This window comes from Euprymna scolopes, chromosome 4 (assembly GCF_053919585.1).
Source record: "Euprymna scolopes isolate OS-2025 chromosome 4, ASM5391958v1, whole genome shotgun sequence".
Lineage (NCBI taxonomy): Eukaryota > Metazoa > Mollusca > Cephalopoda > Sepiida > Sepiolidae > Euprymna > Euprymna scolopes.
The window spans coordinates 180,772,567-180,789,476 of NC_136485.1; the positions used below are offsets into that span (position 1 = coordinate 180,772,567).

At 34.7% G+C, this 16,910-nt stretch overlaps 1 protein-coding gene across 1 annotated transcript in view; it reads right to left on the reverse strand.

Moving 5' to 3' along the window:
• Positions 1 to 16,910, reverse strand: part of LOC145272771 (echinoderm microtubule-associated protein-like 2) — a 224,363-nt gene that overhangs the window by 69,196 nt on the left and 138,257 nt on the right. The window contains exons 14-15 of the mRNA XM_080127047.1: positions 16,894 to 16,910; positions 12,279 to 12,410 (exon numbers count right to left, since the gene is read on the reverse strand). The exon at positions 16,894 to 16,910 is cut by the window's right edge and continues 121 nt beyond it. Of these exons, the coding sequence (XP_079983173.1) occupies positions 12,279 to 12,410; positions 16,894 to 16,910 (149 nt within the window). The remainder of the gene's footprint in view (positions 1 to 12,278; positions 12,411 to 16,893) is intronic.

Consider the following 16,910-nt stretch of genomic DNA (forward strand, 5'->3'; position numbering starts at 1 on the left):
CTATACTATTTACTCTCTTTCCTAGATACCCCAATATTTATTTCCTAATACGCCTATCCGTAGACGTCGCATTTATCATTTATTACCTAGCACTCCTCTCCTCTTCTGAGAAATACTAGGTTTCGAAATATCTAGGACAAAAGGCATTTATATCCCTTACTCCTATTGATGTAATCTCCTTACTGGATGCACTAGTATATATTTTTGTATTGAATTTTCCATTTGTATCTAAGTTCAACCTTATGTGTTAAGCTTTTTATTATCCCGATGATTCACGATAAGGGGCTGAAGCTTAGATGACAGTTCGGGACCTATTTTGGCGACTCTCTTTGGATACTGTCTAGGAGAGAGAGAGAGAGATAGAGAGAAAGAGAGAGAGAGAAAGAGAGAGAGAGAGAGTAGCAAAGGTATCAGCCAAAATGTGACAACAATACTCCATACATGGGCGAATGGTGATTTGTAGAGGTACAGGATACTTTCAGGTGTAAGTAACTTTCTAGTACGATAGAGAGAGCCCACCTTCTTTGCAGCAGCCTTGGCAATGATCTCGATGTATCTATTCCAACTCATGTTTCCTGTGAACGTTAAGCTAAGTAGCTTGAACGAAATGCTTTCAGGTAAAGTATCCTTAGCCATAGCTATTGGTGGTTGGTAAGGTTTCCTGTAATTATTAAAGGAGACGAGCTTTGTTTTTACAGCGTTGACCGTTACCACCCATTTTTGGCCCCATTCCACTACATACTGAAGGTCTTCCTCTCTCTATATATTATAATTTTCAGAATGTGAGAGATGATATAATTATTTCCACGGTCAACAAACAATGTCGCAGCTCACACAAGCCCTATAAACCAACAAACTATAAGTCCAAGACTCGAGTTTCGCCCTCATTTGAACTCATCAGTTGAACACATTCAGACTGGATTTGAAACTAGAAACTCTTGCATGCGAGGCGAGTACCCTGCCACTTGAGCAACTTCTTGTTTTATACATTCCATAGTCGGGTGGCGCAGTTGTTCAGGTGGAAAGGTGATCGGATCGCATGCAAGAAGACAATCGGGTTTCAAATCCAGAGTTCGGATGTGTTCAACTGATGAGCCCTAATGAGGGCGAAACTCGAGTTTTGGACTTCAAGTTTGTTCGTTTTCATAGCATGTATGACGTTGATTGACTGTGGAAATAATTATATATATATATATATATTGTAATAAAAACAGCACGTATTATTATTGTTGATATACTAAAGTACAGTATGCAACATTTTTAGGTGTGAATCGCGGTGTGTTTCTAAAATCATTTTTTTATTTGTAGTATAGCGTTACTTTAGACACTGAAAGGTATTTGCCTTGTGCCATACTTGTTCTAAATATTAATCGATATAAATGTTCTTTCAATGTAGTGTTAGTTTTCTTTCCATCGTCAATAAATCTGTCAATTATAAAATATGTTAAGCAAACAAACGATAATCAATTATTTGATTCTTCGTTCTCCAAGGTGCTCCAGATAAAAAAATACAGTATATTTAAATTTAGGCCAAGCTTCTATAGTTACACACGTTTTTAATCCCAGCTATGGAAACAGATGAATAGAAATGGCACAAAATGGAGCAAAATCCATAGGCATAAATCGAAAGTTACACTATTGCCTGGCTCAGAGCCAATATGCCGAACTTTATTGAACAACCTGTTTTCTAATAAGATTAGCTATTTTTTTTTTAACTTTTGTTCATCCCAAACAAGGCATATTGCCACTTGAGTTTAAGGAGTGACTAGTTGGGATCACGTCTATATGGGGGGTATGTTAGGAGATGAGCCAGATGTCTGTTTACATTGCATTTAAACTTCTGCATGTGAGTACAGCCAAGGAAATAGAAAATAAGGATGGAATTCCAAAGAGATGTCTACAAATGAAGTACAATTTTGCTGCAAGACGTCTGGTGACCGATGTTTACACTTCGACGTCCAAAATAAAAAAATGATTAAACTAGGTTCTACGCATGCAGACTAACGTGTGTATTCGCCCGAATTAATAAAAAACAAATCACAATACTTTGGACCAATCAGAGGTTTATCGGAATTCATTCGAAATGACTTCTGGAGCCACATCGATCTCATATAAGGTCAGATTCTCCTTTAATAAACTAGTTGAGTCGAGGTCCATAGATCGGTGTTACTCCGGCGCACCTCTGTGGGGCCTTTGGGCTGCTGCTATATCTCAACTAACACATACAGTCACAAGTATACGCACGCAAACATTAACGAACACACACAACTAATTAATACTTTCATTATCGTCTGCCACTTTATAAAAACATTCATCGAAATATTCCAATTTTTTCTCGAGGAATTTTCTTTCTAATTGGGAAAACGAATGAACATTGACTCTTATTAATAACTTTTAATAAAATATAATTTGTATAATTGAGTGGAGAAGTTTTAATTACGATTTTCAAACCTATGTTAGACACGACAATGAATTATCGACTGTGACTTCAATACTTCAGTTAAAGAATCCTCCTTGTTTTGCAAGGACTCTAAAACATGTTTTTCTATTGTATTTTAAACAAATACAAAATATTTCTTTTTTGAATTTATGCTTTTGAAATCATTATTTTGCTTGTATTTATCATCTAACATTTCTATCATTCTATGACATTTAAGTATAAACCTAAAAACAGTTTTCACTAAAATATCTCCCTAAAATCGGCTCTTCCAAAAAACCTTCTTTCCAAATTATAAATCTAAAAACCATTTTCACTGAAAATATCTCTTTAAAATCGACCCTTCCTCAAAATATCTCGCCCAAATCGGAACCCCTAAAAGAAACTGGCGACTCTCTATATGGGTCCCTTCAAAGTTGGGTTTGTCGGGAGTATACATCTAAGGGATAAACGTGCAATGAGTTCATCAAAGCACATTCCACGTTGGGATTAAATTATAATAAATCTCATGGGATTTTGTGGAGCACTAGACAATATCGATTATATAAGGAAAGAAAGGTGCAGTTCTGAGTGTGTCAGATTTAAAATCAGAAACTACACGAGATATACTAACCGTACATAATTGGATTCAACGTGACCACATTCTGTTTATAATAAAAATGCTTGGGCTCACTAGGAACCAGATTAGTATGTGCAAGGGAAGAGGTAAAATTACTATTGTCATTCTTACTGGTAATTGTTTCAATGTTAGTCAACCAGCATTTTTTCTTGTTTTCATTATTTCTTCCTAAATACTTCTTTTTCTTAATCTTAAACTAGTTGTCGAGAGAGAGAGAGAGAGAGAGAGAGAGAGAGAGAGAGAGAGAGAGAGAGAGAGAGAGAGAGAGATACAGAATGCGGAGAAGGGGAGAGGGGAGAGAGAATATTGTATGTACGTTCACAGCAAACATGAACTGGAAGACATCATTTACTTCTGGTTAACCTGATCTAGCACCGTATACACTTGAAGTAGTCAAAGTTTAATAAAATGTCAAATTTACACATATACTTTATCTTTATCTGATTCGTTGGAGTTCGACTTCTTTCAAGGAAATTTTCATTGGAACGTGTGAATTCAAAGTATTTTCAACCAATAAAAATCGTTCGAAGACCCCAAAAGTAACACATCTACGTGAAAGTAATATGCATTACTAACTTAGAAAATCTTATAAGATCTGGTCAACAAAATCATTTTTTCCCATTTCCTAATCCAAGAACGTCTGCTTTCTACACCTTTTCATGCTTCCGAGCCAAGGGAGGCGAAAATGTCTCAATGACTTACGTACAATCCTTCTCCGTTTCGCGCACATAGTATTACAAACTAACAAAAGTTAGGCGAACAGAAAATAATAGCTAGTAACAGCTATACACGCAGTAACAATAACTAGATGCACCAACGCACACGCATACACAATGGCACGCTGCCAATATTGAGATATATATTACTTACATACGCATATATTATTCACACTACAAAGGTTTTAACTTGTGACTTCTTACTGAATATAATTCACCAAAAATGCGTTTACTAACTGAAAATAACTTTTACATTCTTATAAAATATTAGATATTAAAATGATTTATTATAACCTTCGTTTTTCTCTATTTCTCTTTTATAAAACTGTGTTTAAGTTTTAGGAAGCACTTGCTAACTGGTAATCTTTATACTCACTTAATGTTTCGTTTATTTCCATTTTTAATACATGCATGCCTTTATATATTCTACATATTCTTCATGCGTTAAGACAATTTTTAAACGTAATTCATATATACTATTCGCTGTGGTTCTTGGCAATACGCAAGACTCTATCTTCGTCCAAAATATTCTCCACCAAAGCCAGGGACTACAGCTCTCTCTTCTTTCTCTTCTCTCTCTCGCTCCCTCTCGTGCTCTCTAATTTATAGTTGGCAATTTATGTGCTAACCAGCAAAATTTATAGCTTGCCGATGAATATCATTTTGCTAACTATTTTCTCTGAGGATAAGAGCCATTTATGAAACTTCATGGAATAAGAACATTTGTTTAAGTTTTTGTATTTTTTGTCGAATAATAAATTGTAATTTCTAATTTACAGCGTTTATATTTAATCCTTATATCAATGCTCAATCTAGAATAAATTATTTTTTTCTGTTTAAGATTGTCATATAAATATTAATATTTATACAGGCTTTAATTTTATTATTCAATTTGTAAACTTGGAATTTTTTTTGATATATATATATATATATATATATATATATATATATATATATATATATATATATATATATTCTTTTGATTTAACGGTTATGAGGGGTTTTTGAAGCTTGAAAAACTATGTTACTTTTTGTATTTAATATTTTTATTGTTATTTTTTATATTTAAAGCGGACCTCCGCTCTTGGTCACAAAAAGTATCAAAATAAAAAAGAAAAAGAAAACCGTTTAAAGAACTGGAGATTTGCAGCGTTCATTCCTAGCAATCATGCTCGAAAAGTTCACGTGAATGATTTTAGTCGTTTATGGAAGAAGATTATGTTTTTTTTTAATGCTGCAACGTAAAAGCGTTTCATTCAAACGGCAAAAATGAGACGCAATTGATTTCAATATGTATAATGGAATTGAAATAAATTGTTAAACGGTAAAAATAATGTAATTAATAGTTATGAATAAATAATAATAATAAAAATAATAATAATAATAATAATAATAATAATAATAATAATAATAATAATAATAATAAAACTACTGAAGAGGGCAGAGTTAGAGACAATGTCGGCTTTTTTAATAGTGAGTAAATTCCGTCTCTCCCTCAATAAAGATGGGACGATCATAGATAAATAAATAAATAAATGAATAATAATAATAATAATAATAATAATAATAATAATAATAATAATAATAATAATAATAATAATAATAATAATAATGATAAAATCAATAAGAGTAATATTAGTTAATAATTAAATGGCAATACAACTAGTCTCGGTCCTGAAGGAAAATTGTCTCAGTCCTGAAGAAATTCTCATACACAGACCGAGGATAATATCAGAGCAGATACTTAAATGTATGTGCTTTTGTCTCGAAAATCACTCTGTGTGTATTGATAATAATGACAATATTTAAAATTATTATTATTATTATTATTATTATTATTATTATTATTATTATTATTAATAATAATAATAATAATAATAATAATAATAATAATAATAATAATAATAATAATAACAACAGTATAAATAATATTTATATTTAAACCATAGACCAATAATAGCGTTTACATAAAAAACATGTGCATAAGGATATATATATATATATATATATATATATATATATATATGCATGCACAATTAACACCCATATATACGCATACATACCAATACAATCATATTCAACGACCATATGTATATATTATATGCACCCCCATACATTTAATGCATATATAAATAATAATATGCATAAACAGATATGCATACAATGACATATACAGGTCCAGGCATGCATACATGCACCCATTTGCATACATACATGCATGCACACATACCCATATGCGCACATGTACACACATACCATATATACACATAAGCACATACATATAAATATATATATACATATACATACATATAGAATATACAAATACACATACACATAAATACACATCTATACATATACATATACATACGTATACAAATAAGCATAAAACAAAATACAAGAGCATGTAAGGCAGCACAAAGATGTGCACATCAACATAATTATGCATTACATGGACAGGAATGTACCCCCCCCCACATATATATATATATATATATATATATATATATATATATATATATAAACAATATACAACCATATATATATACAGATATATGTATACACATCCCTATATAAACACATAGATACATATATAGGTGCATATGCACATACTTATATAAGCAAACACAAATATCAATTACTATTTAAACACATATATAAAATAAAGTGAGTGAATAAGATATGAAGTTAACAATGTAAACATAGATGTAAACATATACATATATATATATATATATATATATATATATATATATATATATATATATATATATATATATATATGAAAATGGTGTATATATATGAAAATGGTGCAGATAGAAGGTTAGGTATAACGAAAATAATAGTAGTAGTAGTAATAATAATAATAATAATAATAATAATAATAATAAAAGTAATATTAATAAAACATAATAATGAGGATAAATAAAGTAATAATAAGAATAACAAGAGAATAATGCATGTATTAGCTATAAGATGAAAAGATGTAATATACATAGTGAAATCAATATAGAACAAGAACAAGTTAATCCATACGTATAAGTGTATATATATATATATATATGAGTAGGTGACTGTGTTACTTAATTATTTTTTTAAGTATTTGTCGAATTTAAGTTGGCCTAGGTCTGTGTTAAGACCTGTCTTATGAATGTTTAGTTGGATAATCCATTGTATTCCTTTTTGTTTATTTTGTGTTTCTTTTGAATATATATATATATATATATATATATATATATATATATATATATATATATATATATATATATATATATATATGCAGTGGTAATGGTTGAAATAGCCCTAAACTTTTGAGCCAAAACTGAAGAGCCACTGTTCAAAACAACGAGATATTATAAAAAGGCTGACTGGGAAGCCATCAGGGATCTCATCAGGGACGCCCCATGGCAAAATATCTTCTCACTTCCTGCTGAACAGTGCGCAAATGAGGCCACTGAATGGTTCAAAACAGCAATTGAAGCACATGTTCCCACACGGAAATTTTATAGCAAGCCCGACTCTCCCCAATGGTTTACTTCTACTTGTGCAGCTGCCATCGCGAAAAGGCAGCATGCGTACCGCAGATTTAACCAACATAAGTCCAGTTCAAACAAGCAGAAGTATATAGAAGCCAGAAGTAACTGTAAGAAAGAAATAGCGACAGCTAAGAGAGAATTTACTGAAACCACCAGAAAACGCATCGAAGCACAGAAATTAGGAACCCGCGACTTCTGGAAAATCTACAACAGTGTAGTAAATAATGGGCAATCAACAATTCCTCCACTATCCAACAATCATGAGGTTGTTTGCTCCTCAACTGATAAGGCTAACATGATTGCCAGTCGGTTTTCCTCCAACTTCACACTGGACCCTGCCAACCACCCCCTGCCTGACTTTCCTTTGCAGACAGACGCCACACTAGATGATCTGAAAATCACCCCTTCTCAGGTGCATGCTATCATAAGAAATCTTGACACTGCAAAAGCATGTGGACCTGATCTCATCCCGACTGTGCTATTAAAAAAGTGCTCCGCCGAAGTGGCTCCAGTTCTCTCCAAACTTTACAACAAATGCCTTAATGAATCTTGCTTTTCTGCCTGCTGGAAAACTGCTTCTGTAGTACCAGTATTCAAGAATTCTGGCGAAAGAACTGACCCAGTAAATTATCGCCCCATTAGCCTCCTCCCTCTTTTCGTCAAAATATTTGAGACCATAATTAACCAAGCTCTAGTCCATCACCTTACAGATGCTAAACTTCTGACTGACAAACAATATGGATTTAAACAAGCCCGTTCCACAGCAGACATCATAACTGTTATCTCAGAACGTATATACCAGTCACTGGACAAAGTAGGGGAGGGTAGAGTGGTAGCTCTTGATATATCTAAGGCTTTTGACAGGGTATGACATGAAGGTCTTCTCAGGAAAATCAGATCATATGGTATCACTGGAAGAGTGCATGATATAATTAAATCCTTCTTAGATAAGAGAAAAATCCAGGTTGTCCTCGACGGCCGTACATCTAAACAATATGATATAAATGCGTGAGTGCCTCAGGCGTCTATCCTACGACCTCCGTTATTCATAATATTCGTAAATCACCTTCCTGAAAAAATTGCCTGTGAGATGGGTATATATGCTAACGACACCACGCTCTATAACAGATACGACAGGAAAACAAATGAACACATATCTAAAGAAATGGCAGAAACACTAGAAGATGAGCTCCGATCTGTAGTAGAATGGGGACATAAATGGATGATCACATTCAATGATGCCAAGACTAAACTGGTTTCCTTCAATAATTACAAGAAACCTTTTCTACCACCAATAGCAATGCCCAATGACTATTTATCTGAAAGTACATCTTTTAAACTCCTCGGCCTAACGCTCTCAGGAAACATGAGCTGGAACAATTACATTGAGGGTATCGTCAGGACCGCTGCTAAGAAGGTAGGTTCTCTCTACCGTGCTAGAAAGCTACTAACGCCCGAAAGTATCCTATACCTCTATAAGGCCACCATTCGCCCATGTATTGAGTAATGTTGTCATATTTGGGCTGATGCATCTGCCACTAGTCTCTCGCTCCTAGACAAGTTTCAAAAGAGAGTCGCCAATCTGATAGGTCCTGAACTGTCATCTAAATTTTAGCCTCTGTCCCATCAACGAAATGTTGCATCTCTCTGTCTGTTCTACAAGTACTTTAACGGTGAATGCTCTGCCGAACCGCAAGCACTTGTGCCCCCTCGACATAAATACCTCCGAAAAAACCCACAAGCAGCTAAATCTCACCATTACACAGTAGAGATCCCTAGATGTAAGAGAGCCTTCTACTCCAGTAGTTTCTTCCCCAGGACAGCTAGACTTTGGTATTCCCTTCCGGGTCCCTGCTTGTAAAAGGTTTTTGACTTCTAATGGGGATATGAGACGAATGGATTCGCCAATCATTTTTATAACCAACGGCTGTGCTAAAAAACCAATCAAAACGTCGCAAAATTATAAAAATCGTCGAATTTTGGATTTAATCAGTTCGCCATTTGCTACGTCACGGACCGCATTTAATTCTTCGCCGCCATCTTGGTTACTGATCTGAACTACGCCGCCATCTTGGTTACTGATCTGAACTACGCCACCATCTTTGTTCAACATAATATCTCAGAACTTAAGAGGTTAACTACGCGACGAACCGCATTTGATTCTTGGTCGCCATTTTGGTTACTGACCTGAACTACGCCGCCATCTTTGTTCAACACAATGTCTCAAAACTTAACAGGTTATGGGCCCAGCCACCATCTTTTCTTTGACGGATCGGAATCTAAATTCGAATTGTGGCAGGTAAAACTTCTGGGATATCTAAGGATTCGAAAACTACACAAAGTCATACAATCTACAACAGAGAATCCAAACGACCCCGAATTTCTCGAAAAAATACGCGACTGTTTTTGCAGAACTGATTCAATGTTTAGACGATAGAAGTCTGTCTCTGATTATAAGAGACGCATTCGACGATGGGAGGAAAGCATTGAACATATTACAAGAACATTATTTATCAAAAGGGAAACCGAAAATAATATCCCTATATACAGAATTAATGTCTTTGAAACGTAACGAGGATGAAACGATTACCGACTACGTCATAAGGGCAGAAACAACCGCCAATGCCTTAAAACTCTCAGGTGAAATAATAAGCGATAGCTTGTTGATATCAATGACCCTCAAGGGACTTCCAGCCGATTTTAAACCATTTACAACTGTTATAACTCAGAAAGACAAACCCATAATTTCCAGCGAATTTAAAGCGGCATTGCGCAGTTACGAAGAGACCAATTGTATGCTCGTGGACAATAATAACTCCAGCAATGTTATGAAGTTCAAAAATGCTTCTCGAAAGCAGACACCACCAAATTACGCAACTCACCGCAACGTATTCTCCAAAAGTAATTTTTCCAAGAAAAAGAATAAAATTATCTGCTATAATTGTGGACGACCCAACCACAAAATTTTCCAGTGTCGATATAAACGCTCTAAAATGGACTCCGTAAAAAACGTTGAGAACTTTGAGGAAGAACATACATTTCTATTCACATGTAACTTTGAGAATACCACAAACGGTAAAAACCTCATTGTAGAATGTGGTGCTACAGCGCACGTTATCACTAAGAAATCTGATTTTATTAATTTTGATTCAAACTTTAATCCTAAAAGTCATTTTGTCGAACTTGCCGACGATAGTCAAATAAATGATATAGTCTTGAAAAGAGGCGATGCTAAAATATACCTAAAAAATAATAAAGGCGAAATCTGTAACTGTATTCTAAAGAATGCTCTGTTCATACCTACATTTAAGCAAGACATATTTTCCGTGCAGGCTGCAATTAAACAAGCCGCGAATATACAATTTGGCCAAAATACATCAAAACTGACATACCCCAATGGAACTGTATTTGACATTAAAGAAAATGGCCGACTATATTATTTAAAAATATGGTTCCCTCAAAAACTGCCTGTCACGACTTGGAAACCTGGCATAAAATTCTAGGACACTGTAATACGGCTGATATTTAAAAATTATCAAATATAGTCGAAGGCATGAAAATAATACCTTCAGACGATCTCCCAAATTGTGATGTGTGTGCATAGGGGGAAATGACAAAAGATATAAGCCGAACACAAGACAAAAAAAGCTACGAAAATTCTTTCACTTGTACATTGTGACTTAGCAGGTCCGATCAGCCTGATGGGGAGAAATAATCTAAGGTACGTTTTGAACTTTATCGATGATTTTTCCGGTTTAATTATGGTTTATTTTCTAAAAAACAAATCCGACACTATCCTCGCCACTAAGAAATATTTAGCTGATGTTGCCCCGTACGGTTCAGTAAAATGTATTCGCTCAGACAATGGGACTGAATTTACTAGTAAAGACTTTGAACTTCTATTAATTAACCACCGTATTAAACACGAGAAATCGGCGCCGTACTCCCCCTTCCAAAATGGTACAGCTGAAAGGACATGACGAACCCTTTTTGAGATGACAAGATGCCTACTTATCGACTCGAAATTAGCGCATAGTTTATGGACATACGCTTTAATGGCAGCAGCCATTTTTTTGTAACAAAAACTGGAAACATTATGTTAGGTATTAATTGGTTAATTTGGTTAGTAAGGTAGAAATGGTCGCAGTTTAACGTCGTGCCCGGGACAATTTACAATTTCATATAAAAAAAGGGAGCGAAAAAGGCCAGACTTCTTACAAATTGAAAAGATACAAGATTACGCTGTGGATTACTGTTATTCGTTGAACAGCGTACCGGAAAGTTATAATGAGGCGATTAATTCACAAAACCACCAAGAATGGGAACAAGCTATGGTATCCGAATTGAAAGCGTTATCTGAAAATAACACATACGAAATAGTGGCAAAACCAACAGATAAAAATATAATTTCTTCACGCTGGGGTTTCCCCCAAAAATCACAGCTTCTGGCAGTGACGCTTTTAAAGCAAGATTTGTAGCGAAAGGTTTCTCACAAATTCCTGGAGTGGAATATTGTGCAACATTTTCACCAACGACAAATTTAACAAAACTTAACACTGCTTCCCCAACTGTACTTACATGCAGAAGTTCAAGTGCAACGTGAACCGATATCTTGCTGCCCAACTCCCTACACAGTACCCCTGATAGTAGCCCCCTACAACAAAGTGGCAATGTGCTTTGTTTGGGGTGAAAATGTAATAATAATAATAATAATAATAATAATAATAATAATAATAATAATAATAAAAAAAAAGACAGAAAGCGAGAAAATAATTTAAAAAAAGATGCTACACGCTTTCATTTAACTCTTCTATTTTGTTACTCGTACTCCCGAGTAACGCCAGGTATCCCTGCTAATAACTTATACTGTAAACCGACAAAGTGACTTGCCTGAAGAAATATTTTTCTGTACAAAACAATATCTCATTTCTCACAAAAACTAAATCGATATTCACTTGAATTTCATGTCTTACCTCAAGCATAATTTTCCAGATGACATTGTGATTTTCCATGGACCATTTGATCACTAAATGATCAACACCAACCGTTACGAAAGCCGAGTCTCCTTGGATGACTGTCATAGCACTTACACTCTGGCTATGACCCTAAAAAAGAAAAAAAAATGTTTTTAGGAAAAAAAAAATATCCTTTATTCCATACTGGAAAATTATAATTAAATGTTTGTTTACTGTTAACAAAAAGTGATTGTTTTGTTTTACGACATTCAGATCTTTTTTGTAGACATTTGAAACGATACTTACGAGAAATTATATATTCTAAAATTAATTAACATGTAAAATAGTCAATAGTCTTGCGTCAAACTAGGATGCTTTGTGTGTAGGAATAGGAAACAATGTGACTGGGCTGAGTTTAGTAATATGTGGTAGATTAGAAATTAATGTGCGACGAACGGGTATAGCAAACATGAAGCTGATATAAACAACCATATGGAAGTAGTTGATATTAGCGACTCTTTTTTTTCTTTGCTCGTTTGGCTTCCTCTTTTTTCTTTCCTTTTCACTTCTTTCATGGTAGTTTAGCGTCGATTGTTTATATTGAGATGCTATTCGGACGAATGCTAAAAAAACAAATGGTTTGAATTTTTCTTTCTTTTTTTTTTACACAGTGATCACCACTTATCAAGGCCCGGAAGCCACTCAGGGATAAGGGTTATTGCAAGTACATTACGTTAGTGTGGAGATTTGATGAAGTGTGTACTTAAGGGGGCGGTTCATTAGGAATTTGTTAACATTGGACTTGAACACATCCGTTTTAGTCCGGTGGGAAGCAAGCAGACGGAACAGAGTTCCACAGGCGTGCAGTTCTAAGAAAGAAGCTTTGTTCATGGAATCCGCGTTTTGATTTAGGCACAGATATAGAGTGGGGGAAATTTTTCACAGTGGATTCAGCTAGACCGGTATTTTTCGTGAAAGATTGGCGAGGGGGGACCAGGGATTGGAGTTCAGACGAGCACCTGCCATGAAAATAACGATAAAACAAGGATAGGCTCGCAACGTCTCTTCTGTGGAAGAGGGGTCGCAGGGTAGAGAAAAGGGCATCCCCCACTAAAACACGGAATTACTCTGTTCATCACTTTGAAAAGAAATTATTTTTCATAGGAACATGTTAACTAAAAATATTTTCCAACGAATAAAAATCCGATGCTTTTGAAATTGTTCAGAAGACTGATTACACAGGATGAAACCTGTGTTGATAGCTATGGTCCAGAGTCCAAAGTCCAGTCAATGCAGTGGAAACACTTGGATACCACCTCCGAATTGTCATGCTCACAATCTTCTGGAACCAAGACGAGGTGATGACAGATTTCTTGGCAAAAGGTACCACAATTACATGAGCTTATTATGCTTCACCTTTGAAGAAAATAATAGAAGTTATCAGAATGAAGGGGCAGGACAAAAGTACTTTCCTTCTGAAAGACAACACTCCGGTACACAACACGCAAGGCGTGTGGCTATGAAATCCTACTTTCTTGACCTTGGACCCTCTAATGTTCATCTCTTCCCAGCCATAGCATTGTTTTTGAAAGAATAGCATTTCCCAGATGACGCTTCCTTAGTTTCTGAAATCACCACGTGGTTAAAGGCCGAACCTTCATTAAATGATGGGAGAAATGTATAACCCTAGGTAGTTATTATGTAAAAAGACTAATAACTGCGCCAAGTTTCGTTGCTCTACTCCTATGAGAAGTGGGTCATGGGCATTACTTATTGAATGCCTCTCGTATTCAAGAATATGGAATCCATTGGTGACATTGAGATTTTGTACAAAAGAATTCTCTTATATTTCTTCTTCCACATTCTCACATAGATAACTGTTCACCATTCAGCGACCCGTTCCACAGTAGTGTCTATTCTGAATTTTGTACACTCTAACCTAAAGTGTAATCCTAACCCGACATAAGTCTAGACAGGAATAAAAAAGTTAAGTTTTTTTGACGGAGCTCTTCTACAAAAGACCTGAAATAACTTTACTTCATAAGAAGACAACAAATAGATAAAATCCTTCTTAAATCTGTGATTTTAAATGTGTTATTATCAAAAAGCTGTATTTAACAGAAGATACAATTTTACTATCGCTTGTGGAAGTGTGGCGCGTGATTTTCTAGCTATGTAAGCAAAACTAATAGAATCAATTTATACGGTTATATATTTTGGGCTCTATGCCAGTAAGTAGCGATTGCGTTAGCTAGTATGAATTTAGGCGAGGGTCACACTAGTACATGACAGGATAATCTGGCTGTAAACGAAATTTACCCACAGGTAGGTGACGTGATTTGAAGCGGAGGTCAACCTCTGTAGACAAAATATATCCAAGCGAACACGCTATGAAGCACGTGTTCAAACGAGAGAAAAATAAGAGTTTCAGCCAATCTCACTCTGAAAACCGTGCGGATGGAATGCGGCTCAATAATATGACTAATCTAAGGCATGATTCGAACGAATGCTAAAAAGCAAATGGCTTGAATTGCTACCCCATTTATTCTCCGATCCGTTTAGACACGCTTTCCTCTTCACTGAAAGAAGCAAGCAAGTTTTCACAGGAATATGTTTTCAACCAATAAAAATTGTTTCAAAATCTAAAAGTATGACGTGCCTTCAATAAGTTTCCAGACTTTTTTCGTATGGACACTTTTATTGATAGTACACACATGAAACCTTAGTCCCCTTCGAAGTAATCTCCTGCGGCTGCAATGCACTTGTTATGCCGTTCCAACAACTTTGGGAAGGCCCCATTGGAAGTTCTCTTGTGTGAGCGTGTCAATGACCCTCGTCACATCCGCTTTCATCTCCTCAATTGTCTCATAACAACAATCTCTAACGTTTTCCTTGAGCTTAGGAAATAACCAAAAGTTATGTGGAACAAGGTCTGGACTATAGGGAGGGTGAGGAACTGTCTTGATGCACATTTTGATAAAATAGTTTGCGATAAGGATGGGATTACCCTTGGGACAAACTTCGCGCAAATCTTCTGCATCTTCAGTTCATCGTGAATAATTGTGTGTACAGTTCCCACATCAAACTGTGCACTTATTATCTCTATAGACACACGGCGGTCCTTATTCATAAAATTCTTTATTTGGCCAATCAACCCTGGTGTTCTGACTTCCTTACTCACACCTTTCATCATCCATCACAGACTCCCTGGCTTCTTTGAATCTCTTATGCCACTAAAAAACTGATGCTCGATTTATGTAAGATGGTCCAAAAGCAGTCGGAAGCATTCCATACGTTTTGAGGCATTTTTCCAAATTTAAAACAAAATTTTATTGCATATCGTTCTTCTAAAGTGTCCTCATCTTCAGATTTCATTTTTGAAAATCACCAGCTGTGAAAATCGAGATTTAGTAGGGCGTATTCCAATTTCTACTGTTGGTGTTCATTTGAACTTGGAATTATAAAAATTATTCAGTCATAAGATGTATAGCAATAACATACTGAATTTTTAAGAGTCTACGACAGTTTTAAATGCCGGTATAAAAAACTCTGGAAACCTATTTAAGGCATCTCGTAACAATCAAAATAACAGGCAGATGCGAATTTAGAAACTCAAACAGAACAGTGGTTTGGTGAACTGAAATCAAAATTCTTCCGGGTGATCTGCGATGCGCCTCGACTCTCCACATCAACAACACTCATCTTAGAAAACTGGAATACATTACGCAGAAATTTATTTAAGCCTACTGATATATATCCAGTGAACGTAGCCACATGGTAGGGAAACGTACGCACACACACACACACACACACACATACAAAAAATTAAATTTTGAAGCGAACTTTCTGACAATTTTGTCCACTTCTTATTCAAGAACTATAAAACTTCTCAACAAACTTTGGTCTTTCAAAGTATATTTTACATCTTTGTAAACTTATTGATAGAAATATACTTTGTTCATTAATCCATGTTTTCTCACTTTCATTCCAAAATTCCTGTTGTCTAGTTAGTACTTGCTAAGTGGTAACCTATTCCTAAAATTCATGTCTTTATTCATATTTTTCATTTAATTTAACCACCTATATATTAATCGTTATTGTTGATCTCGGCACATTTCAAATACGTTACTATCGCCAAAATACACTATCCGAAGGAAGGAAGGATACTACAATTTAATGTAAGAAAACTAATAAAACTTTTAGAGACAATTAAAAATGATTTTTTATAAAGAACGCGCTGCTTATAATGATTTTTATTACCAACAGAATCTTTATACTAATAAAATTATGCGAACAGTCGTTATACGTCTGTATGTTTGTGCTTCGTGAATCTACATAACTTACATATGATTTTTGAAGTTATTATTAATCAATTATTTATTAAAAAATGCAACAGCATAAAGAACTTTAAAAATCCTATTCAAGCAAATAATTTACAAAATTAAATCTACCAGAATACATTTAAGTTTTTTCCTAATCAAGTCAACCATTTTAATCTTTAACTAATAGTTGAAAAAAAACTTATTTCGTGACTCTTCAGAATGTGAAAGAAATTGAGAAAAATATTAAGCTGCCTTAATGTTTTTAGAAAATTATCATTTAAATTAATATATTTGTCTTTGTTCGACATTACCTGAACAACTGGTGTAA